This window comes from Mesocricetus auratus, unplaced genomic scaffold (assembly GCF_017639785.1).
Source record: "Mesocricetus auratus isolate SY011 unplaced genomic scaffold, BCM_Maur_2.0 Super-Scaffold_100004, whole genome shotgun sequence".
Classification (NCBI taxonomy): Eukaryota; Metazoa; Chordata; class Mammalia; order Rodentia; family Cricetidae; genus Mesocricetus; species Mesocricetus auratus.
Genome location: NW_024429189.1, coordinates 106580501 through 106607354, shown reverse-complemented (window position 1 = coordinate 106607354; position 26854 = coordinate 106580501). Strand labels below are relative to the sequence as shown.

General features: G+C 41.4%; 1 protein-coding gene across 2 annotated transcripts in view; it reads left to right on the top strand.

The window, feature by feature from the left end:
• The window catches only part of Sel1l2 (SEL1L2 adaptor subunit of ERAD E3 ligase), an 88318-nt gene extending 68898 nt beyond the window's left edge, over positions 1-19420 (top strand). Inside the window, exons 12-19 of one of the 2 annotated variants that reach the window (XM_040744948.1) lie at positions 5666-5728; positions 6263-6350; positions 8794-8942; positions 10008-10173; positions 10291-10365; positions 13194-13366; positions 17869-17997; positions 18757-19420. In XM_040744948.1, the coding sequence (XP_040600882.1) occupies positions 5666-5728; positions 6263-6350; positions 8794-8942; positions 10008-10173; positions 10291-10365; positions 13194-13366; positions 17869-17997; positions 18757-18876 (963 nt within the window). In that variant the 3' untranslated portion in view covers positions 18877-19420. Of the gene's footprint in view, positions 1-5665; positions 5729-6262; positions 6351-8793; positions 8943-10007; positions 10174-10290; positions 10366-13193; positions 13367-17868; positions 17998-18753 lie in introns of both variants that reach the window. The other variant, XM_040744947.1, reaches the window with a different exon arrangement.
• Positions 19421-26854: the final 7434 nt, after the last annotated feature.

The window sequence follows — 26854 nt, the reverse complement described above, 5'->3', positions numbered from 1 at the left end:
CAAAAATTGTAACTGAACACATACAGACATTTATAACAGTATAACAACCATGTGCATAACCTTGAGCTTGTATTTGTTGTGTCATATAGAGATGATTTAGAGTATAGGAAATGTGCATAGGTTATATGCAATACTACATGATCACTTGTGAAAGGCCCAGAATATAAAGACTTTAGTATCTTGAGGTCCTGAAGCCCATCCATCCCCACCCCAGGAACTGAGGACATCCATGATCTGTCTCCTGCTGCTGAACATGGCTTCAATCCTAGCACTCGAAAAGCAGAGGCAGGAAGATCACTGTGAGTTCAAGACTATACAGGGCTATCTAATGAGACCCTGGGTCAAAAGAAAAAATAAACAAAACCCAAGATAATATTTTTGCTGTAGGCTCAGTGAAGCTGGTATCTGTCAGCTCAAAGTTAGTAGACTAGCCTGAATCCCTTCTCTATACAAACAATGACCTCATCCCATGCCCATTGGCCTAATCTTGGGAAATGCCCTGATTAACTCTGGCACCAACAGTAAGATGGCTTTTTTTCTCTTACAATTTTATTCTATAAACTGGCAAAACCAAGATGCATTTGGATCAAGAATGTTTTCAACTCTTCTCTGTTTTTAGAAGCTGTATACTACCTTGGGAGCTGGTTTAGAAATGACAAGCAGCCTGTGGCTGCTGGTGTTGTGGTAAAATTAGTGAGAGGCTGATCCTCAGCACTTCTCCCTTGTAAGTTGTATGAAATTGTTGCTCAGCGAGACAGTTATCTGGAATAGCATTAAATGAGACAGCCAAGGGAGGCAAACTTAAAGGAGGTAACTGAGGACTATCTTTTGTAATGTGGCAAATAATACTCATTTGCCACCTCAAAGGAAAAATGCCAGGAAGCCGGATGTATAAATTAACTCTGCTCCCCAGACACTAGAGGATTTGTAACTAGCAGTGACCCAGCCTAGTTATAATTTAACCTTAGCTAATTTTCCTTATGAAGGAAGTCTAAAACTGTATTTAAAATAATTCTTCTCAATGGCATTAGGTGGGCACTGACACATACTCCATAGCCATTGCCTGGACAACTTGTTAGAGTTCTCATGCATATTTTTGTTTCACAACTTAAAATAAAATACTGAGGATGACACCAACTGGCAAACTAAGCAATAGTGAAGAGACTACTTTAAATGCCCCTCCCTGGTAATGAGTTTGACAACTACCTTATATGCCATCCTAGAACCTTCATCCAGTGAATGATGGAAACAGAGGCAAACACCCACAGCTAAACACTGAACTGAACTCCTGGAACCCAGTGACAGAGAGGGAGGAGTGATGAGCAAAGGGGTCAAAACTGGGCTGGTGGAACTCACAGAAACAGCTGACCTGAACAAGGGGGAGATCTTGGATCCCAGACTGATGGCTGAGAGGCCACTATGGGACTGATCCAGACCTCCTGAATGTGGGTGTCAGTGAGGAGGCCTAGGCAGTCTCTGGGACCTTGGGTAGTAGATCAGTATTTATCCCTGACACACAAATGGACTCTGAGTGCCCATCCACAATGAGGGATGATCTGTCATCCTGGACACTTGGGGGAAGGCCTAGGACCTGTCCTGGAAGAAATGACAGACTCTGGATATCCTCCATGGAGAGCCTGACCCTCTCTGGGAAACAGAGTGGGGATTGGGAGGGGGTCTGGGGGGATGGTGTGGGGCTGGGGAGGAGGGGAGGGAGAGGGAGCTGGGATTGACAAGTTTGTTTCTAATTTAATTTAAAAAAAATACTGTTCTTGGGATTTAGCTGTGGCTCAGTCAGCAGACTGCTTGTTTGGTGTGCACAAAATCCTGGGTTTAATCTTTACCTCAAATAAAGCAGATGAGGTGATAACATGCCTGTACTCCAGATGTGGAGGCAGGAGGATCAGGAACTGCACATCAAGTTCAAGGCTAACCTGAACAACCTGTCTACACACACACACACACACACACACACACACACACACACACACACACACACACACGCACATGTGCACACAGGCAAGTTACTGTTAAATTTGCTTTACAGTTTTATTAGTATCAGGACATAAAAGTACCATTTACAAACTTTTTGTGTCAATTGTCTCACACAGGACACGCCAGGCCCAACCCTATCTCCAAACATTTATTACACCCTTCCTTTCTGTATTCCTCATTCTAAGACAGATTGAGCAGGGCTCAGACACTTGTCCCTCCACAAAGCATCCCTGCATCCTTTTGCTCACAAATCCTTTCCTTCTTTTGAATTAGTGTCTTACTCTCTGCTCCAGGGTTCTAGAGATTTCTGCCCTCTGGCTTCTTTTCTACTGTCTGGAATCTATGTCCCTTCAACTTGAGGAGGACAGGGTCTAGTCTCTTGTTAAGTTCATTAAATGTCAGATAAGTGACCTTCTGCTCACCAGGCTCATGTCCCTTAACTAATCAAGAACATCAAGCTTTAACATGGAAGTTGTATGTTTTGTTCAGCCCAGAAAGTGCTTTTAATATCAGCCAATGTCATATCAAACCATGCACAGTTAAGTCCTTCTGTGCTTCATGATTGTGATAATTCATATGATAAGTATTATCATATGTGTTTACATGGATTTTCTTTTAAAATGGCAAGAGCTGACTATGCAGGATTACTGTTCTGTGTGGCAATAATTGGAGCAGAGAAACTAACTGGCTGCTGCTGTCCTTCCACAAAGCAAATACCCTCTAGTTTGCCTCACTCTCCAATCAAGTTACGTCAGACAGGACTCAGTGACAGATCAAAGTATGATTCCACCCAAATCCAACTTGTCAACCCAGTGAGATTATTGACTTACTTACAGAGCATAGGCAAGGGAGACTTAGATCAGTGGTTCTCAACCTTTCTAATGCTGTAACCCTGTAATACAGTTTCTCGTGTTGTGACTCCCAACCATGAAATTATCTCATTGCTACTTCATAACTGTAATTTTGTTACTGTTATGAATTATAATGTACTATCTGATATGCAGGTTGGCCTTAGGTGACCCCTGTGAAAGGGTTGTTCAACCCCCAAAGGAGTTATGACCCACAGGTTGAGAACTACTGACTTAGAGGACATGGATGACCACAGAGTAGCCACCCCACTGGAAAGCCTCAGCACAGCACAGACAATGGTGTCATCATAGGTACATACTCTATACATTCCAGTGAGTCCCAAACCACAAGATTGTGTGCAAACGAAGCTGAATTCCATAACTGGGGAGAAGGCTGCAAAAGGAAGCAATTGAAATCTCCGGCAGAATCTAATGACTCTCCCTTCTTCTATGATGACACACCCACAGGCCCCATGGTGAGGGTCTCTTGCAAGCAGTCACAGCCATTCTAATGATGATAGTAATGGCCGTCACGCTCAGAGGACAGCATCCTACAATGACTCCTTACATCACCAGCACAGAGCATGGAGATGACAAAGTGAGCCGCTCTAGGCCCAGTATTCTAAACAGGTGCTTTGGGCTTACCACCATTGAGTTACCATTAAAAGAAGAAATGTAGTTCGTTCTGGCTGTTAAAATCATTTCCCTTTATCCTTCCTCTCTTTTTCTCCCCTTTCATTTTTTCAACATTTAAATGATGCTTCTTAGATAATAGACTAATCACTAATCAGTAGACTTTGCCACATTCATCACAATAGGCCTTATTAGTCTCAGAGCAGAGTAATGGTGATCACTGGAAATCACAGGTAGATGTAAGAGAAAAGAGAAGAAATGTCTGTGTATTTCAAGGCCTCAGGATTAATACTCAGCACAAAACAAACAGGGAGGGCCTTTATGCAACTTAGTTAATATTGATGGAATATCCTAAGGATTTTTTATAGCATTTGGTCCCTTGAAATGCACAGGCTCAGAGCTGGGATTCTTGAGATAGTGCTTAAAATATGCCTTCTCTGCTCCTGTGCTCTTCCCGGGTCACAGGGGCATGCTCCAGCTGCACACACAGAACTAATTTTGGTTGTTAGGAGACACTGAAGAGCTTTCTATCAGAATTGAACTTCTTGAGGAAACTCTGTAAGGCTATAAAACAGATCAATGGACAGGTCTGTTGAACGAATGCCAAGTGGCCAAGCCCTGGCTTCTTACACAGCCACCAGAGGGCAAAAGACATGAGGGGAGATAAGAGAAAAGGGCCCTCTCTGTTGGAAAGTCACTGTGAGCCGGGCGTTGGTGGTGTATACCTTTAATCCCAGCACTCAGGAGGCAGAGGCGGGCAGATCTCTGTAAGTTCAAGGCCAGCCTGGTCTACATAGCGAGTTCCAGGACAGCCTCCAAAACAATGCATGAAAACCCTGTCTCAAAAAAAAAAAAAAGGAAAGTCACTGTGTGTGTGTGTGTGTGTGTGTGTGTGTGTGTGTGTGCGCGCGTGTATTCACTCCACAACATACAGAGATCAGAGAACTACTTTCAGGAAACTGTGGCTTCCATAGGTTCAGAGCGGCAACTCAGTTTGTTGTATTTTGTACACTAAAGTGTTTTACCAAGTTTCCATATGGCCTGTCATTTTTTTTTTTTTTTTGGTTTTTACGAGACAGGGTTTCTCTGTATCGTTTCGGAGGCTATCGGTCCAGCCAGGCCTCGAACTCACAGAGATCCGCCTGCCTCTGCCTCCGGAGTGCTGGGATTAAAGGCGTGTGCCACCACCGCCTGGCATGGCCTGTCATTTTAAGGCTCACTATTCACCCAGGACTGAGTCAAGTGCAGCATGGCCCTTCCTGTGTTGAAGGCACACCATCTTTAAAGTGCTAAGTATAGATGGGAAAAAGAAATGGTAATTTAGCATTAAGTATGCATTGGTGATGTTATGAGCAGTTGAATTTGAATAAACATATACCATATAATATAAATAATATATACAAATAATAAATTATTAACTGTTAGCAGTGATTACACTGAAATCCAGCATCCTGAAATGTTATTTGGCTATTGATGCCAACTCCCTTTGGCCAAATTAGGTAACAATTGTTTCAATAGACCTTCCAATTCTAGAAAACAAATCCATCCTTCAAGTCTCAGCTAAATGTTACTACCATGATAACTAGATTCTCTTACTTTCTTAACCTCAGCCAAACAGTCAAGTAAATCACAACATTCTCAACTTATTTTACTTCAAGACTTGCTACATTTGGCATGACTAAGAAAGAAGGGGGGTTGGTGGTACAGGCCTGTAATCCTAGCACTTGGGACACTTACTTGTAGGTTTGAGTACAGCCTGGGATACTTGGTGAGAACTCTAAAATGAACAAACAAGAACAACTAAAAAGAGGGAATGGAGGGAGAGAAGGAAGGAGGGAGGGAGGGAGGGAGGGAGGGAGGGAGGGGAAAGAAAGGTGACCCACTTCTTTGATATGCCTCAGAACCCAGGAGTCTGTGAACCCCAAGGCAAAGTTACCTCTTACTCTGCACAATGCCTCTTATGGAATTGCTGCAAAGCAAATGATACGTGTTGAATGAAAGAATGAAATAAAGATCTGACTTCCTCTCCTTTTTTTTCTTCTTCTGGTCAGAGGGGTTGAATAGAATGAAGGAGTAACTTGCCTTCCTTCTGATTGATGGCCTTAGCCATTTCTTACTGGGTGCATTTGGAATGCTTGAATTGATTTTGCAGTAATTTTCCTTATCCCAGACTTTTTAAATTCTTCTAGGGTAATGCAATTGGTCTTCATGGACTTGGTCTCCTTTACTTTCATGGAAAAGGTGTTCCTGTGGTAAGTTCAACAACCTTGTCATCCCTTCAACATATTTCTAGCATTTTTGCAATTAACATTAATGGTCATGCATTAATGTTTAGGAATTAGTTTCTATTGTTTAGTTAGACAAACTAGTATATCTGACAGAAAATGAAATTATTCAGTAAAATCTTTGCCATAGAAATAGAGGAACAAACCTGTGACAAGAATAGCATTCACAGTTTTGTTTGAGACTCATAGAGTCAAACTAGCTTTTGAACAGCTGCCTCCTGAGGATTTTATTGCTAGAGAAATCTATCTTAACTTAATATGCCTTTTCAGTGACCTTCCCTCATCTTAAAAAAATCAACTACCAATACAGAAAAATACAACTTATACTGAAATAAGATAGTTACTCCTGTATAGAATCTAATATACTAATGAAATGTATTATATCTCTGGTGCTATTTTAACTAGCCTATAGGACACTGACAGTACTCTCAAGCTGGAAAGTGGTTGTTGCCATGGAGTTATGCATATAGCTTTGAGTAATACAGTGTAATTATCTTGCAGAATTATGGCGAAGCACTTAAATACTTCCAGAAAGCTGCAGAGAAGGGATGGCCTAATGCACAGTTCCAGCTAGGCTTCATGTACTACTGTAGGTACTACAAATATAACTGCCTTATTTAGAATGATGTATGAATTAGTAAATCTTCTCCCTGTGTAACATGCATCAAAGGGTTGCTGTGAGTTGCTTGCAAAGAACATTAAGGCAGCATTTTAAAGAGAGCTTTAAAGAAACCTAAAGACTTGGGCATTCGTTGGAAGAAAGGATAAGGAGATACAGACAGAATGTCCACCTTTGAAGTAATGTCACACAAAAGGGAGGACAAGGCTGAGGAGAAAGATTTGAGACATAAATGTACAGGTGTAAGTTAAGCAAAGTTGAGCTTGAAAAGGAAAAGGAAAAAAATGTGAGAAAGGGAGGTGTGGTTGTGCTCATAAATCTGGTGATCCTTTTTGGCATCTTGAAAGGGCAAGCCAAAGACGAGTGGTTGTCAAAAAGACAAAGGCCTGGAAGGGGAAGAGGGGCTCAAGGGAATCCAATGGGGCAAAAAGATAAAACCTTCCAGATACAGTGTGCATTTCACTGATAACATAGCACACAGTCTGATAACAGAGTAGTAGTGGAAGAAGAGGAAGAGAGTTGGGGGAAGGACAGAGGGAAGAGAAAGAGGAAGTGAAATGGAGGAGGGAGAGGAGAGAAGGAAGAGAGGGGAATGAGGAGGGAATGAAAGAGAAATGATTCAGTAACCATATTGCTTGGCCAATGCGGACAGTCTTGGTGAGATTATTATATTTGTTGGAATGAAGACCAGTTGACAGTGGGTTAGGGTGTTAATACAAGGAGGGAAAGAATAAAAATAGTATTTCCAAAGTGTTTCTTTAAGAGAAAAATGGAACTAAAGAGGCAATATCTAAGAAGGGGTTGTTACAAAATGATGAGAGACATGAACATAATTATAAATGATAAAAGGAGGTTCTAGGAAAAGTTGGTGGTGTTAAGATATGGTTGATCCCAGGTAGGTGGAGTCCTCACTTGATAGAAAAGTGGGATGTCTCGTCCTCAGCACTGGAAGGAAGAGTGAAAGTACAGGTACATAAATTTGGGGTAGGACGGTGAGGAGGGAGGCAAATGGGAAAAGACAAGTTGGCATTGTCCTCAATTATTTCACAGGCATAAACGATGCCTTCTTAGAGCAATAGCGTGGTAGTTAGAGTAAGGGGCTTCAGACAGTGAGGACAGTTGTAACAATTTTTACGGGGGTTGAAAGAGTGAGAGGTCAGAACAAATCCCAGACGTCAGAAAGTACCCTCACCAAGTCTGTCATGTCAGAGATGGAGCCAGGGCAACCACCAACTCTCTCAAGGAGGTCACATCTAGTCAAGAAGTGTGCTGATGGTTACCACTGGGGTCCAGCTCAAGGGCCTGCTTTGTACTGTGTTTCACATCTTGTTCTCCTTATTCACTCCAAGTCCTCAGCTTAGCATCTGACCGACTCCTCAAGCTTCTAGGAAAGAGTAATAGTAATGGCTTCGCACGTTCCATTTCATTTTACTGTCCCAGCATATGGATAGCTTACAGGTGGGCAGACTGAGTCATGTAAAGGCCACACTTCTTATCCAAGACTACACAGTCAAGCTGGGATTCAATTGCAAGCAATCTGTCGCCAGACTTTTTGCTCTTTTTTTATTTTTTCAAATTGTGTTTATTTACTTCTTCATCTGTTTAGACGTAGAGTCCCACTATGTAGTCTGAGCTACCTTAGACTCACCACTCTTTTCCCATAGTCTCTGGAGTGTTGTGATTGTAGGTATATGCCACCATGCCAGACTGACCTACTACTACTACTCTTGCTTAGTTCCTATGTGACACTGCTGTTAAAAGCCATGAAACTTTTGAGCTAGAAGGAAATGTAAAGCCAATCCAGGGAAAGCCCCATCTTTTTTGCAAGTGAAGTCCCTAGATGAGAATGGCTCTGAAAGAGGAATAACAATGACAAGAGAGGTAAGCCAAGAATCTCTCCTGCTAGAGATCTGCTGGCTCTGCTCAGCACCAAATGCCTCTGCCTCGCCTTCCTCCATTCATGAGCTCAGACAGAGATGCTCTTCTTGGGCTTGGGGTTTGCCTCCTCTGTGTTTATGGCTGTTTGATATCTACATGTATGTAGTGTCTGTGTGTGTGAGAGAGAGAGTGGGGAGAGGGAAGGAGGGGGAGAGGGAGGGAGGGGGAGGGAGGGAGGGAGGGAGGGAGGGAGGGAGGGAGGGAGGAATAGTAAGATCACAGAGAAACGCCTGAGGTCAGGTATTTCTTGGTCTCCTTATGTGCATGAAACTGAACAGCCCTTCTTTTTTAATTTTCTGAAAGGGAAAAGATCATAGAGTAACCCAGCCACTTTCCCCCACAAATAACGAATCTGAAGTAGTTTTACCTATAGTTTTTGGTCTTTCCCCATCCTGTTTAGACTTGTGGATATCACTATGATCATTATATCCATACATTTTTTTAATGAATGACTTAAAAGAATTTTCATTTTCAGCTGGCTCTGGAGTATGGAAGGATTATAAACTTGCCTTCAAATATTTTTACTTGGCATCTCAGAGTGGGCAACCTCTCGCCATTTATTACCTAGCCGAGATGTACGCAACTGGAACAGGGGTGCTGAGATCATGCAGAACTGCCGTGGAGGTAAACTCGGGGTCTCTGCAGCTCTTCTGTTACTCACACAGAATAGGTCACTGCCTTTGTTTCACAGCTCTTTCCTTGTGTTTGGCAATGAGCACTGGCACTGCCAGGAGTAAAAACAGTAGCATAACTTCCATTGGGGAGGGAAGAAGGAAAGCAATGACCCCTTCCTCTCTGGATCGTGACTCTTCAGCAAGTCAGAGTCTGCCTGTGGATTCAGTTTAGAAGCTCAGTTTCAGCCCTCAGTCAAACCAGAGTGACATTGGGCGTCACTACTTGGGAAAAGGCAGGCTTGATTTAGCCTGAAAATGTAGCCGACACCTTCCCAGAAAACAGGGTCCTTTGATTTCTGATGGTTCCGATGACAATTGAGAGAGTGGTCTCTTTCAGCCGTAGCCAGTAATGTACTTTTCAAAAGGATGCTTTTAGGACCTTAATGCCCTTCATTGATTTATTAAATACGTCCACTGCACCAGTATAAATACCTCCACATTGCAACCTGGTCCCTCTGAAACTCATTTCAAAAGCTGCCAGCTAATAATCTATCTTTAGATCTGTTCCTTTGCCAACTTCCTAATGAATTATGTATGGCTAACCTCTTTTGGTTACATAAGGGCTATTCAGCTAAGTTGACATTTGTCCCCATGGAGCTCTGCACACCTCCCTCCCATTATGTCACCTATACCCTCAGGCACTGACTTCCCTTCCTTCTCATTTCCCCATCAGTGTAGCCTCATCCATACAGAGCATCATTGCCTGGAAAACATTATCAACAACAAAGCCCTCCAAATTGATATTCTCATCCTGGCGAATAGCCTCCAAGCCAGGAAAGTCTATTCCACAAATTAAAAGGAGCTGGAGAACAATTTGCTAAAGACAAGACTGCTCTGAGAATCTGTGTGCATATAAATGTATTAAAATGTGTTAATTCTTCACCTGCGATAATTTTTCAAAAGCCAGGAAATTTTAGAAAAAAGTTCTCTCATGCTCAGCCGGCAGAAGCTGAAGATGACGGTCTTGTGTGGGATGCAGCTAACTAGTCTGTTTGATTTCTCTTTCCGTCTTCAGCTTTATAAAGGTGTCTGTGAACTAGGCCACTGGGCCGAGAAATTCCTGACTGCCTACTTCGCCTACAAGGATGGGGACGTAGACTCTTCCCTTATTCAGTATGCACTGCTTGCTGAAATGGGATATGAAGTAGCTCAAAGCAACTCGGCATTCATTTTGGAATCTAGTAAGATAAGATCTTCAAAACTCCCCAACCATGAATGTGTAAAACTGGCTTACTATGTCCTCATTTAAGCCTTTTTAATGGAATAGTTCCTCTGTCTTGTTTTTCTTTTGCTTTTAGAAAAAGCTAAAATTCTGGGGAAAGATAAGATGTATCCAATGGCACTTCTGCTATGGAACCGAGCCGCCATTCAAGGTACAAAACAGATCAAAATGGGCACGTGGCTGGGTCATATCCATAACTATCCATCTGATTTGCTTCTGTTGTGTTGCTGGGCAGAGGCAGAGAGTTACACAGTGTCAAGCAGGAGGCACTTCAAATTAGAGGTCATTTCCGAGAATTCATTTTCTTCGTTATTCTCAAAGTCCCTTAGTTTAGCAAGCCCTAAGAATTTGTCTCTGTCTCCATGGTACCAGAACTGTTGTGTTTAAAATATGATAATTTTACTCAAGAAAACAATTTTCTTGATCTGGTTTTAGTCATTATTTGCTGAGTTGTTTGCTGAGCTAATCTGAGATGTGACCTGTGTCTCTATGAGTCTGTAGGCAAAATTAATTATGTGCCAACTACGTTTGACTTCTCTTCTAAAACAAGACACTGATGACAACACACTTCAGATCTTTAACCATCAGTATGTTAGAATTAAAAAAAAAGTGGGAATATCCTTCTTGGCACCCTCATGGTCTTCCTACTTACTGGTTTCATATGTGGCAAGGAACATTGCTCGGAACAGCATTGGCAGGTGGTATTTGAATCACCATGTCCCTCCCAATTTTCCCCTCTAAAATTATAGTATTAAAATCAGAGAGATGTTGCACAGCTGTCATGGTTGGCATTTGGCTGTGTGAGGAACTCTTGCAATAAGAGAGCAATTTTATTTCCAATTAGGTTTCTTGAAATCATCTCCTGTTAAGGCTGAATCATCCCTTTTAACAGGAAGTAATAGGATAAAATATGATTCTCAGCTGATGCTAATATGAAGGGGGGCTATAAACCACAGTGGTGCCTTTGCAGACCCAGCTGAGCTGGTAATACGGCAGCAGCCATCAATGTGATTTTAGTGAGAAATTCTATGTTTTGTAAAATGCAATAAAGACCTTATTTGGAGTGAGAAAACAACGCCAGCAATCTCTCAACCATGGCAAATCAGCTCAGTTGCAACAAATACATGTTTATTTCAAGCCAGGAAATGGTGTGGAAATTGGACCAAAGAAAAGATAATCTTAAAATGAGGAGACATTACTATTAAACAGAATACACACACACACACACACACACACACACACACACACACACACACACCTGCCAGCCTGCCAGGTTGCTCAAAATACTCATGTGTCAAAAGGTCAGACATACCCATCTCAAAGTTATGACTGCTGCACAAAAGGTAAGAAATGTAATAATGAAAACTTCCAATTAGTCACTAATGTTTCTTTTGGCAGCTGCTGCATATGAAGAAGGTCCTGAGACATCAGGGTTCAGGAACTGCCTTGAATCTGTGTAGTTGAAGTAGAAATCTCTCTCTAGTCAACAGATCCATCCAGAAGTCTGTCATGATTGCCACCTGCACTCATCAGGGTACTGTGGATCTGAGGACAGGCTATTCACTGTCCTCCATTCTCAGAGACTTGGGGGGATCCTGATCCTAACAGCAAAGCTTAAGAATACACCAGGGTCCCATTCCTTTGTGACCCCAGGAAGGAACCTTGGGGTTAGGATGACAGCTTCACACATGGAGATGGAGTGGGTTTCTCTTCGGAATAACATGTCTCTCCTGACCTCTGCAGTTTCTCTTGCTTGAGTGCATCCCTATGAACCCTCAATCCCACTTGCTTATACATTTTGTGTTAATTATGTAAGAAACAAAATCTGAAAACTAATGTCTTCATCAGTTTAAGAATTTTAATATTATCTCTATTGAGAGGGAAACAAAGATGGCTCATGGTGCCGCATATCTTTAAAGTAGCTGGGCTTTTACAGGAGTTGCTAGAAGTTTAGAGGAACTTAGTTACCCAAAGATACAACTTAAAGAAAATCTCTAGTCTTTGGTGGTGAAATCCTTTAATCCAAGCACTTGGGAGGCAGAGGTAGGTGGATCTCTTTGAGTTCAAGGCCAGCCTGGTATCCAGAGTGAGTTCAAGGACAGCCAGAACTGTTAGACAGAGAAACTTTGTCTTGAAACAAACAAACAAAAATCTGCTGTACTGGGCCAAATTGGGAAAGAATTTTGGAAGGAGTCCTATATCTCAAGACATATCTCAGACTCTAATATACATGGTTCCCATTTTTCAATAAAGTCTGGACTTTGTGAAGGGTTGGTCACAGCTGAGACAAATGTCCAACATGAATTTTCCCTCATCCTCTCAACCCACATTCTTTTAGGGAAGAGATTTACGTCCATCTCCTGACATACATACACAAGCTATTCCTAAGTGGCCTTCAAAGGAATAATGCTACAAATATTTAAAAGTACTATGATTTCCTGCCTCCTTGATATATCCACATATCCATGTTTATTGGAAAGTAATATCCTAAATTACCTCTGGAGAAAGCATTTTCTAAAAATATCCTAGCATGATCATTCCATAAATATTTATCAAGTACCATCCAAGGCTCCAGAACAACTCTAGTCAGTAAGAGCCTTAGGATTCTTGCCTTGCCCTTCTGGGGCCACTAGTAGATGAGAGTAGAGGTTTCTAAAGGAATGCTAGGGGCAGAAATATGGGATACGGGTTTCCAATAGTTGTCAGACTATCTCCAAATATGAATTTATGTGTAGTTTATCATTTCTTTCAGAACATTATAATCATGAATATTATCCTGCAATGAAGACTACAATCATTGAGTATTGTCTTGAGTTTCATGCATTATGTGTAGTCTTAACTGTGTGATCTTGAAATTTTCATGTGCATACATAATATAAGTGTATATATTTGGTGTTTTTACAGCTTATGAGGTTGACTTACTGAGGACTATACATGAATCACTGTGTTACTATTCTCTCTATCTTGTATTTCTCTCAGGGAATGCTTTTGCTAGAGTGAAAATTGGAGATTACCATTACTATGGTTATGGGACTAAGAAAGACTATGAAACTGCAGCCACACATTACAGCATTGCAGCAGACAAGCATCACAGTGCACAAGCCATGTTCAATCTGGCCTACATGTATGAACACGGCCTGGGTATCGCAAAGGTAATTGCATTGCTTCAAAACTATTAATCACAGCTGTGTGAGAAGAGAAAATTTATAAATATTTGGAATTTCATTGATGTCATTAGTGTAGAAGAGAGAAAAGAGTCCTTCTCCCTTGTGCTAACACACGTAACTATTATCTCCATATCCTCATTTATACCAAGTCCATAATTAATGAGTAGAAGAGCTCTAATTTGGATCAATCTAATCGATACATTCCTCCTTTTTCTTTTTTTTAATTTATTTTTCACTTTAAATTTAGATAAGAAACAAGGTTGCTTCACAAGTCAGTTCCAGGTCCCTCTCCCTTTCCCTCCGCTCCTCCCATGCCCTTCCCCCAACCCCCCTCCCATTATCCCCTCATTTCCCCAGGGAGGGTGTCCATAGTCTGTCATTTCATCCAGGGCAGGGCCTAGACCCTCCCCCAAGAGTTCAGGGTGAGAGTGCACCTCACATTGTTGGATGGGAGTCCAAAGTCCATGTATATACTCGGGATGAGTACTGATCTACTGCCCAAGGCTCAATAGATTCCCTAGGCCTCCTCACTGACACCCAGGCTGGATTCCCAGGCTGATACCTGGGATTCAAGAGTTAACCTTTGTCAGGTCAGCTGTTTCTGGGGGTTAAACCAGCCCAGTCTTTTTTTTTTTTTTTTTTTTTTTTTTTTTTAGTTTTATGAGACAGGGTTTCTCTGTATTGTTTTGGAGGCTGTTGGTCCAGCCCGGCCTCGAAGTTACAGAGATCCGCCTGCCTCTGCCTCCTGAGTGCTGGGATTAAAGGCATACGCCACCACCACCCGGCACAGCCCAGTCTTAATCCCTTTGGTCATCAATCCTCCCTCTCTGTTACTGGCTTTCTTGAGTTCAGCTCAGTACTTAACCGAGGGAGTCTGCCTCTTCTTCCATCAGCCACTGAATGAAGTTTCTGTTTCCCAGACTCTCTGGCCATGGGATTGTAGGCTGGCACTCCCAGATCTATGTCTAAAATCCATATATGAGAGAGTACATGCCATGTTTCTCTTTTTGTGACTGGGTTATCTCACTCAGGATGGTTTTTTCTAGTGTCATCCATTTGCCTGCAAATCTCAGGACTCCATAGTTTTTTTCTGCTGAATAGTACTCCATTGTGTAAATGTACCACATTTTCTCTATCCACTCTTTGGTTGAGGGACATCTAGGTTGCTTCCAAGTTCTGGCTATTACAAATAATGCTGCTATGAACATAGTGGAACAGACATCCTTGTTGTATGAATGGGCATCTTTTGGATATATGCCTAAGAGTGGAGTTGCTGGGTCTTGTGGTAGGTTTATTCCCATTTTTCTGAGGAATATCCATACTGATTTCCAAAGTGGCTGAGCCAGTTGGCATTCCCACCAGCAATGGAGGAGTGTTCCCCTTTCACCACATCCTCTCCAGCATAAATTGTCATTGGTGTTGCTGGGATTAAAGGCGTGCGCCACCACCACCTGGCTAGAATGCCTTGTTGTTATGGGCTGATTTTCATTCACTCATCTGTATATTTATCAGGTGACTGTTCACATTATGAAGTAGTGGGCTTGGTTCTGGGGTCATGAACAAAACAAAATAATCGTCAAAGAGTTTATAATATCCTCTGAGAAAAGCAAATCATCTGCTGGAAGAATGCATTTAAGTATTATCAGTAGTTACCTCTGCACTGGAGGGCTATGGTGATTTTTTTTTCCTATTCAATTCTATAATATCAGTTTCCCCTAATTTCCAAGTGATATATTCAAAATAAGAATATGAAAATAAATTACTCAGTCACCTTTCTATTCACATGGTGTATTTTAGTATAAGAAATGTTTGGTGATATATAAATATCTGGGCCTGGAGAACTTGTGTGTCATGCTTCCTTGTTAGAGAAGTCTGCCTGTAAGGAGTCATTTTGAACACATGAACGCATTAAGCAGTGCTGTGTCACACCTGGTATTTTAATTAGAACACATTATTTAGGAAGAGTCAGAGATTAATACACTACCTGAACCACTGAATCTAAAGTACACTAACCTCCCATGCACACATAGACGTTATATCTAAGTGGATTAGGTATGTGATGAACTTCTTGTTTACCTAGTCCTGGGCATCCTCAGAACAGCATGTATCAAAAGAATTTCTCTTTGTTTCATTGGTATGAACATTTTGCTAAATCAGGTCAAAGAAAGAGGAGTCATTTCTAGAGCAATGAAAATTCCTTTATATGAATTGCTCTCATTAGCCAGAGGCATGCAAGAATTTTGTTTTCTTCCATTTTAAAGGAAGATTTTTCATATCTCATCCCAGTCCTCTCCACTTTGAACAAAGTCTGTTAGGCAAGGCATGTGTGCTCACCCTACTTTATAAGCACTCCTTGCCAATTTTAAAACTACAGATCCTATAAATGAATGGTGATTCCTATGCCTCAAGAAATAAACTAATGATAATTAATTTAAGAATAAATGGCTCACAAGCAGGCATGGTGGTACACACATGTAATTCTAGCACTTGGGAGGTAAGAAGCAGGAAGATCAGGACTTCAAGGTCATCAAGCCTGGGCTGCATGAAATCCTATCTCAAAAATCAAATGTGAGGGCCAGTGTGGTGTCTCAGTTGGTAAAGTGCTTGCTGTGCAAGTCTGGCAACATGGAACTCATATTACAATGTAAAGAGATCTGACACCAATTGTCATGACTCCACACATGTTCTGTGACATGCACCTTCACAAACACACACAAATAATAATAATAAGCAAAAGAAAACAGGAAGTAAACACCTCGATCATTGACGAAAGCTGCCCACCTCCACATCATTTGAGTCAATATGCCTTCCAGATGTGGGTTGACAGCTTTAGAAGGTAACCACACTGCTAGCCTATGAACACACAGTGAATAGACTGGAATTAAACACACAGACAAGGGTTTACAATGTCTATTTTCTTTCTAGCTGATGAGATTTGTCCTAATCTCCTGAACTGTAAGAATTTTTCTTTTCTTCCAACAAATTTGTTTAGCAGACTTCAAAGCTTTGAAGTCTGTAAGAAATGAGCCAGGTATGGCGGCCCACACCTGTGATCCCAGCCCTCAGTAGGCTGTTGTCTGGAAAATTGTGAGTTCAAGACCAAGCATGGGTCACATAGTGAAACCCTGCTTCAGTAGGGGGCCAAGAAGAGAGGAAGGGAAGAAGGAAGGAGGGAGGAAGGAGGGAATAAAGCAGAAAACAGCTGAGGAAAGACATTACACAGGAAAAGGGTTAGTTAACACAGGCCCCGAGGACTCACAAGTATTGAAGCCTAAAAAGACACCTGGGTTTGAGAATGCAGCTTGGCAACATGTATGAGGTGTTAAATTCAATCCAAAATGAAAAATAAAGTGAATTTCTGGGGAAAAAAGAAAAAGTTCTCCTTAATCCATAGGTATCCAACAAAGCACAATTCTGAGGAACACACTTTATAAGTAGTACCCTTGGGCCAGGAAGAGAACTCAGTGGGGGAAAGGAGCTTGCCACCAAGCCGGATGGCCTCGTTCAGTCTATGAAACACACATGGCAGAAGGAGAGTCCTGAAAGTTGGTCTCAGCCCTTCACTTGAGAACTATACTATGCGTGTGTGCGCATACACACACACACACACACACACACACACACACACACACACACCTTAGAAGGCTTTTCATCAATGTTAAGCAAACAAGATAAAAACAAAATAAAAACATAAGCCATAAGTAGGTGAAAAATAAAGGAAATAATTGTCTTCCTTGGCATAATTCAATGAGGAACCCTCCCAATTATAGTAACATATCTTTTCTGGAATAGGGTACCTAAAGTTCTCTATTCACAAGTAGGAGCTAAGTAAGGATGATACAAGAAAAGGTTTTGAGGCTGGTGTTAGCTTCCATCTCAAATGCCATTCCTAAAAGCAACAGATTTGTCTCTCACAGGCTCTTTAGTCAAGAGTCTAAATGGCCTGACTTTGCTTATGGTCTCATGGGACTAAAATCAAGGCTCATTCTGTACCGGAGGTAGTGGGGAAGAATGCATTTTCAGCCTCATTCAGGTTATTAGTGAATTAAGTTCCCTAACGTTAAGACCAAGGCCGCTGTTTCCTTGCTGGCTCTTTGAGTTGCTTCTGCTTCTTTTTATGTGATCCCCACATCCCACCACCCAGTATGGCGAGCTGGGTTCCTCCCAGACTTTTAATCTCCTTCTCCTGCTACATCTGACTTTCTTCTGCCTGCAGCCACAAGACACTCGGGTTTAAGGCCTCTATGATTATGTGGAGTCCAGCTGGATAACACAGGATAATCTATTTTAAGGTCCACAACTTTCTGTTTACAAAATCCCGTTTGCTGTATATGATAATGATATATCCTCAGGCTCCAGGAATAATGAGGGCATGGACAACTTTATGGGCCCATTCTGCCTACCAAATATAAATTGTGGTATTTCTAACAGCAGCTTCTGTTTCTCAAGGATCTGTACCTGATAGTGATGGACTACTTTCTTTCTAGGACATTCATCTGGCCAGGAGATTGTATGACATGGCTGCTCAAACAAGCCCAGATGCTCACATACCTGTGTTCTTCGCCCTTATGAAACTGGAAACTATGCATTTGCTCCGAGATGTCCTGTTTTTTAATGTAAGTTTGTCTCAAATCGATTCTGAAAACTCTAAGAAACTCCAAAACAAAATGACGAGGCTTACCAAGGGGGTAATTTATTTTATTTTATTTTTTTAGTTAACTTTTCTTTGATTAGTAGAATGCAAAGTCTTGTACTTACCACACAGCAATTCGGCTTGTTGAGTATGTGTTGACACTGTGTAGTATAACCAGTGAATTAATTCAGCAGACACTCTTTCCGCACACTCTGTGTTCAAAGCCTGAAGCCTAAATGTGCTATATATACTTGTTCAAACACAACTCTTGCCATGGAAATCTGAGACTGGTAAGCAGATGGCAGATGGCAAGTGATACCACAAAGAGCTGTATTTCTTAAAAGTAGAAATTAATTTTTTTGAGGCAGGGCCTTATGACATAATCAAGGCTGACTTGGAAGTCACTGTGTAACCCAGGCTGACCTCAAATTTGAGACCCTTCTACCTCAGCCTTCCCAGTGCAGGATTAGAGGCAAGTGCCACCTTGTCCAGCTAAATTTACACATCTTTGAGGCTATTTTAATGGTGGTAATTAGGCCCATATATGGACTTTACCCTGAAATAGATAACACCTTCTAAGATGGAAGGGAGCAGGGGGATGGCTTGAGGGTGGCAGTGATAGGTTTGGGAGGAGAAATGGTTCTGACTACAGTGAGGCGCTGGGGCTCCTGTCTTATTTCTTTTCTTTTTTCTTTCTTTCTTTCTTTCTTTTTTTTTTTGACTAAATGCCTCTCACCAGCAGTTTACCATGAGATGGAAATGGTTGAAACTGGACAGCACCATTGGACCATACTGGGATTTATTTGTGATTGCCCTAATTGTTGCTATGCTGATCTTCTTGCTAAGAAATCGCCATAGGTAGACTCTGGACCACCAGGAAACCTGCTCACAGGTTCATGCCAAGCTATCCTCACCAAATAAAGAATTTCCTCACCCAAAGCAAGAGCTGCTGCAGATTTCCCACAGAGGCTGTGATGGAGAGTGGACAAAACTTAAGAACTGCCCTAGAGAAACAACTCCAGACTTCCTGCTTAGTTGAGGGGGATGCTGAGGACAGGTCATCTAAGACTTTCCCACACATTTGTCATCTTGATGATCTAGTTCTGACCTGGATAAAGGTCACCGTATTTGTGTTATAACATAGGTGTCCTCCCTTTTGAGAGAACAAGCTGGGTGTCCCAGCTCTGGCACAATACTGAAGAGCAGGGTGAGTTCAGGGAAGACAGGACGATAGATGCCTGAGAAGATGACAAGTAGATACTGCACAACCATATTTCATGGAGACAATCTTGGGGGAAACTGAAGTCCTGATGAACAACAGTATTTTCACAGCAGGTCATGCCTGGAAAGGGGTGTGTGTGACAAAAGTGGAAGATGGTATCAGCTTCCTGGGCATAAATGAAAAAGTCTAGCTTTTCTGGCTCTCAACAGGCAAGTCAGGGCCTAAGACCAAGAAGGGAAGCTGGTGGATGAGGAGAAGCAATAGGCCCATGACCTCTGTAGAAAGCAAGGCTTGAATCCTATCTCTGTAACTTTCTAGCTATGTTTGAAATGCTTAGCTTCAGTTTCCTGATCTGCAAGACAAGGGAAAAAATACCTATCTTAGACAGCTGGCATGAGGCTTAAATGAAATAATGTATGTAAACAAAGTAGCAAAAGCTTTGCACATTAAGGGGTACATCATAAATGGTTGGGTTGGGGGCTAGAGAAATGGCTCAGCAATTAAGAGCACTTAGATGTTCTGGAGAACCCTGGTGCCATTTCCAGCACCCACATGGCAGCTCACAATGATCTGAAACTGCAGTCCCAGTGGATCTGATGCCCTCTTTTGGCCTCCAGGGGCACTGCACACATATGATGCACAGACACACATGCAGGCAAAACACCCACACACATAAAAATAAAGGTAACTTAAAAACCAAACAATAAAGTGGTACCTTTGAATATCCTTTTAAAACTCATGGTGAGGAAGTCAGGCACAGTAGTATATACCTGTAGTCACAGCACTTGGGAAACTGAGACACTGAAGTTGTGACAAATCTGGTAAGAATGCTGAGATCAAGGCCATCATAGACAACATAGGGAAAGCCTATTTCAAAACACAAAAGCAGGCCAGGCATTGGTGGCGCATGTCTTTAATCCCAGCACTTGGGAGGCAGAGGCAGGCTAATCTCTGTGAGTTCAAGGCCAGCCTGGTCTATAGCTCGAGTGCCAGGTAGGTTCCAAAGCTACAAAGAGAAACCCTGCCTCAAGAAACAAATACAAAACAAAACAAGAAAAAAAACCCACAAGAGCAAACACACCCACACACCAAAAAAAAAAAAAACTCAAATGACTTGGATGGTGTGAGACAAGCTGAGTTGATAATCAGCATGGCTTGTGTGCTCTCTGAATGTCCAGCCAAAATGCTGAGTACCAGTAAGAAAAGGTCCATGTCGGTACTTTATAATGCGACACAGTCCCAAAAAGAGTTTGTTGTTGCTTTAAATAACGTGGAGAATGGTACAGATGAGAGCACCCAGAAGAACATGGAAAGTGAGCTTTAAAAACTAGTCATTTACAAGACATCAAAATGTCCATTTCTGGGAGTCTTCTTTGGTGCCATCTCTGAGGACAGCTTCGAAAGGACTGGCCAAGGTAGAAAGAGTCTCCCTCTGGAAAGCCACTGACATTTTCCCACCATGGCAAAATAACATTTTGTACTTTTCACTACATTATTTTAGCAAAGAGCACACAGACCCACAAGCAAGTAAACAGAATCCAAGAGAAAAGTAACAACAGCGGGCAAATCAGATGAGTATGATCAGTCCTGAGCAAGCTGAGGTCATCTTAGTGCCAAGAAAACACCAGGTTTGCTTTGCTACATCAGTCACAGGACTGCTGTGGGGCCTGAATATCAGTCAATGAAAATAGATGCCGTCACAGCCTGCATGAAGGCAGCTGAGACTTGTGCTGGCCCAGGGTGAATGACAGTAAGGACAAGTGGCTTACACAAAGACACCACCTCCAGTCATCTAAGTTCAGGGCAGATTTCTGATAGATTGGGTAGAACATGTACTTTCTAGATATTCTGCCTAGGGAGGAAGGAAGGAAGGTGTTTACAGAAGTCATTAATGATGGGTTCTTTGGGGGACATTAATTGCCTGAACTCCCACAAAGACAGGTTGTACCCTAGACAAAGTGTTGATGAAAGTTTCCGCCTCTCCAGCCTGGTCCCACAACCACTTCAGCCCCAAATGAACACATGGACACTATATTAGTTATAAAACTGTTAGCCAACAGCTTGGGCTTCTTATTGGCTAGCTCTGTCTTAATTATTAACCCATTTCTATTAATTATGCATTTCCACGTGGTCTTGGCTTACTGGAGAATGCCTGGCAAGTCCTCTCTTTCCGGACTCTACATGACGACTCCATCCTTCTACGTTTCCCGGAATTCTCCTCATCTCCTAGCCCTTTATGAAGGCCAATCAGCCAATCAGTGTTTTATTCATCAACCAATACGAGAAACATATATACAGAAGGACATCTCCCATCAACAAAATCCTTGGGCCAGTGGTTCTCAACCTTCCTAATGCTGCTACACTTCAGTATAGTTCCTCGTGTTTTGGTGACCCCTCAACCATAAAACTATTCTGTTGCTACTTCATAACTGTAATTTTGCTACTGTTGTAAAGCATAATATAAATATCTGATATGCAGGTACCCTTCCAAGAACTTAAGAAATCAATAGCAGTTCTCTCTGGTCTTCATCCTCAGGAAAATTGCAATGTATGTGTAGAAAAGACCCAACTATTAGCACATCCAGCATGTGACTAGCATTTTCTTAGGTTACTTGCCTTCATCCTCCCAGTCTGTGAAGTGAATTTTTTTCTTCCTGTTTTATGGGCATGTTCAACAATCAATGATCAGCTTTCTTTTGCAGATAGTACAAATCGGTAGCTGTAGGGCCTGAGACACAGCTCTATGCTGCTGCACCTGCAGCCTGAGGAGGTATTTTAAGAGACCTCCATCGAGATGCTGTCAGGATTACTAACTTCATAGAAAAGAACCTCGGGATGAGCCAGTATGAAGCACAGTTAGAATTTATTAAATGGACTTTTAACGTAAGTTTAAGTGCAAGAGTTCAGAGTGTGGATGTGACCTTCCTCTTGAGTTCCCTTTTGTTGTTTTTACATAGACACATATTGGTGGATTCTGAATTCCTGTCTTCAGAGTATAACTAAGCACTAGGATGGGACCATGGGGTCCTTCTTGGGATGTGTTGGCTAGGATTACAGCTGATAAACACAGCCTAGATCACAATTGTCATGGGAAAGGGTGTTTACATTGTAAACAAAAGTCTTGTGAGATCCCCTGAAAATATCAGAAAAAAAGGAGTAAATGTCACACACACACTAGGGGTCTTAACATGGTTTATTGATATTTTAACATTATTAACTTGAAACTATTTCTAGATAATATCATCCATGCATAGGAAATCTTCAGAGAAAATGTTGCTAATTGGGCTGAAATACTTGATTTTAGCTAGTGAGAGTACTCCTTTTCCTTCCTATGGTTCCTTAATTTCCCTCTCTTTCTGTCCTCACAGTCATAAGCAGAGAGTATTTAAGCAGAATTGCATTCTGATGCTACCCAGTGAATGAGTTCTGCCTCTGGAAGAAACGCAGGACCCAGCAGAATAAACAGACCAATGTGAACAATGTGTCTAGACAGAACAAAATGCAGCTAGTCTTCTATAGCCTGTTAGAGAGAGGGGGACAGGAGTGTGGCAAATGGCCAGTCCCACCCTGTCAGCTTCCATTTCCCATTCCTCCCTGCCCCTAACTCTTTCAGTGGTTGAAGGATGAACTGTGGCATGATGGTTTAAGGACAGGAAGTATTTTTCTAGAGTGGCACAGAAGTCATCCTAAGGAGCCTTCTGAGTAAGAAGTTCACTATGTTGGCTACCATGAGTCTCCACTGGGAACCTGGTGTCCTTGTTTAGGACTCCCTCAAAGCAGAGACTGAGACAAGGATCCAGAGTAATACAGGCCTTTCATCACCGTGGTTAGTCTTATTCCTATTTTAACTGCTTTGGGATATTGTGAATGGGAGTTCTTCCAGATTTCTTTCTTGGCACATTGGTTACTAGTATTTAGAAGCAATATGATCTTTCCATGTTGTTGTTAGTCTTGCTTATATACTAAAAGGACAAGTTTGCATCCTTACCCCTGTTGCTGGTAGATAGGTATTTGACTCCAACAGCAGTCTGGTTTCTCTCTCTTGCTTTCATTTTCTTTTGTTCTGTCCTCTGGCACATGACCTCACATCTCCCTACTATTTTGATGGAGGAAGTCCTTCTGTGTATATATGTTTGTCTTATTGGTAGATAAAGCACTTTTGGCCCATAGGGAAGCAAGATAGGTGGGACTAGGAGTTGAGGAGGAGTCTGGGAAATGTAGTCAAGAGTAGGGAGTCGCCATGTGATCCTAGGAAGAGAGGACACATGAGACTGGAGTACTAGGTAAGAAGACCATATATATATATATATATATATATATATATATATATATATATATATATATATTAGTAGTCATGGGTTAATACTTAAGACAGAACTAGCCAATGAGAAACCCTGGACATTGGCTGACAGCATTGTAACTAAGAGAGTATCTATGTGTTATTTGGGGTAGATGGGGCTCTGGGACCAGGCTGACTGGAAGAATGCTAGTTACACTTTTGGCTGTGTCACAATCAAATCCATTTTGACCTCTATGTTCCCAATGTTATATCGCAGATTCAGATCCCCCACCTCAACAAAGTTTATTCCAAAGGGGAACATTGTCAAGTCATTTCTGCAGACTGTTAAGCATTCTTCTGGTTTTGTTTTTGTTTTCTAACATAAAGGTGGCAGATTAAGCATCCTTAGTGCCTTTCTTAGAACTTTTCTCCTTTGGCTGAAGTTTAGAGGAGAAGTCTGTCTGTCCTTTCACAGTGGAAAATGCAAAAACAATCAGAAACTCCCAAAAACATTTTGGTGGCAGCTTCCCACTTCATGACTTAACACCCTGCCACTCAGCAGCAACTTCCAGACATCCAGATTCCCAGATTACAAATTAGAGACATTTGGCTCCTTTCTTTAACTCTGACTTAGGCCTCAACCAAACAAGACTCATCTGTCCTGTTGCATTACCGAGAAGTCCTTGACAACTTCAGACTGAGCTGTGAGCTGTGACTGAGCAGTACTGAGTGGTGCTGACCTTAGAGACAAGAACAATGCTATGGTTTTAGTTGTTTCATATCTCCATTTTCTGGTTCGCTTAGGAAAATGAGAGTGTTGGAAGCATTTACAAAGCCACAAACAAGCACTGTGCAACTGAACAAAGAAAACAAAGAAGGGCCTTCCTACTCATAGTAGGCTGGAGAGAAAACTCTGTTGAAGCCCAAAGAACTTATGTTTGTGTCCCAACTGAAAACCTAACTGTAAGTTTATAATGGTTCACAAATACAGAACTAGACAACTCTACTTCATTTACAAAAGGAATGTGAGGTATTGGGGAATTCAACTTTTTTGTAATTTAGAAATAACAAATTGGAGAGGGGGAGAGGTCAGAAATAAAGTGAGGGTGGGGTAGGGAGGGACACCTGGGTAGCATGCTGAGTTTTGCTTCCTGAGGAATCATAAGCTTCCCCATCATTCTGTCTTTCCTTCATTGCTTGCTTGACCAGAATAAATTATTTTTCCCACAGGGTTATTTTGCTTATGCATGACTGACACAGAAAAATTATTCACCTCCTCTAGACACATTTTTTTAAGAAAAAGTATCAACCCATATTAAAAATAAATGTGTGATTCTAACAATAGTATGTTACTAACAAGAAAAAGCATGAAACTAAAAATAGCGATTCCCGAGGAGGCAACAAGAGAAACAGCAGGTGCTGTCTGGCCTTTAAGAGATGTAACACACCTGAAGCCTCCTGCTTTCCAGATTTTGAGCCTCAATAGTATTTCTGGGGAAACCAGAATTAAGCAACCTCAACATCCTCCAGATAAGGACTCACTGGCTATAACCTTACCACCGCACTTTCTCATTCTCTTTTTTCTTTCTTTTTGCCTTTTCTTTCATTTTTAAGATAGGTTATAGCTGTGTATCCCAAGCTGACCTAGTGGTCCATGCCACAGCCCCTAAAGACTGGGTTCACAGGAATATGCCACTATTTCCTGCTCTTAGTCTAGCCTCTTCTCCTGTTACCATCAAAGATAAGTTTTCACCATTATTTCCTCTGTTTTCACTTTCAAAAGTATTAAAATGAGCAAAAAACTTAACACCTTTCTTTGGAAAATCCCCTTTTAAAAAAAATCACATTTTGAGACACTACTGTAAATATCTAAAATACAAAAGAAGAAAGAAGAAGAAGAGAAGGAGGAGGAGGAGGAGGAAGAGAAGGAAAGGGAGAAAGAAGAAAGAAAAGCATCATTTTTCCACTTGATTTCTTCATAATTTAGAATGGAATGTGCAGTCTTGATTGTGATCTGTAGGCTGAATTTTCCTATCCCAACCACTGCTCCCAACTGACAAGGAGACTTAATATGAATTATAAATGGTCAGCCAATAGCTCAGGCTTGTTACTAGCTAATGATTACATTAAAACTAACCCATATTTCTCATCTATGCTTTGCTATGTGTCTCGGTACCTTTTCTCAGTATGGCATGTCCATCTTACTTCTCTCGGCATCTGCTTACTTCTTCTCTGGCTCCTCCCATCTTCTTCCCAGAATTCTCTGTTTGGCTCTCCCCTAACCTTATCCTGCCCAGATATTGATCCATCAGTTTCTTTATTAAGCCAATCATAATGACATATATTCACATGATGTAAAGGAATATTCCACAATTCTCTCTTATTGCCTGATTAAAAAGGAAGGTTTTAACCTTAACATAGTAAAATTATATATAGCAAAACAGTTATTAAGTAAGAATTACAGTTGCAATATCCATTTGTATTTTACAAATTTAGAAAAAATACTCTATTATTTATCTTTGTGATTCTAAAATTTTATACCTAATTTACTTTTTATTATAGCTAAGGAAAACTTTAACTCTGGCTATCTAGTCTTCAATTCTGTCAAAGACCCCAGAAGGGTGAAATGTTACCTAACAACAGAGACATCTGGCTACCTGGACAGTCACTCTAGGTTCTTCTGTAACATTGGGGCATACAACTTTGGTTCACAGGACTAACATATCTGACAGATATTTCTGAGAAGCAGGGAATTTTGAAGGGCTGTCCTACCTTGTCTTAATAAAGTTTAGCAATCACTTTTTTTGCATCTTGTTGGACCAGTTTGGACAGTATACTATCAGCCATTGAGGAAAAAGGGCAGTTTCTTGCTAACTTTTGCCACAAAGAAAGCAAATTTCATATGGAGTTTCTTTGATGCCCATCATTGATGGGGAAGTCCTGTGTATATGTCAATAAAGGTCTGTTGGCCAATAGGGAAGCAAGAAAGGTGGGAACTAGGAGTCTAGGAGGATTCTGGGAAATGTAGTGAACTGAACCGAGGCCATGTGATCCCTGGAGAGAGAATGCAAGTCTGGCGTTCTCAAAAAAATATATATATATATATATGTACATATATATGGATCAATAATTAAATCAGAGCTAGACAATAATAAACAATAGAAAATAGCCAACAGCTTATAATTAATATAATGTCTTGTGTGTTATTTGGGGGTTCAGACAGCTCGGCAGAGCCCAGGCAGCTGGTGAGGAAAACTACACATTACACATCATCTTCTCTGAAGTAAATTGATACTATCAGGAGCAGACATGTCTCACTGTCATGAAAAGCCTTAGGTT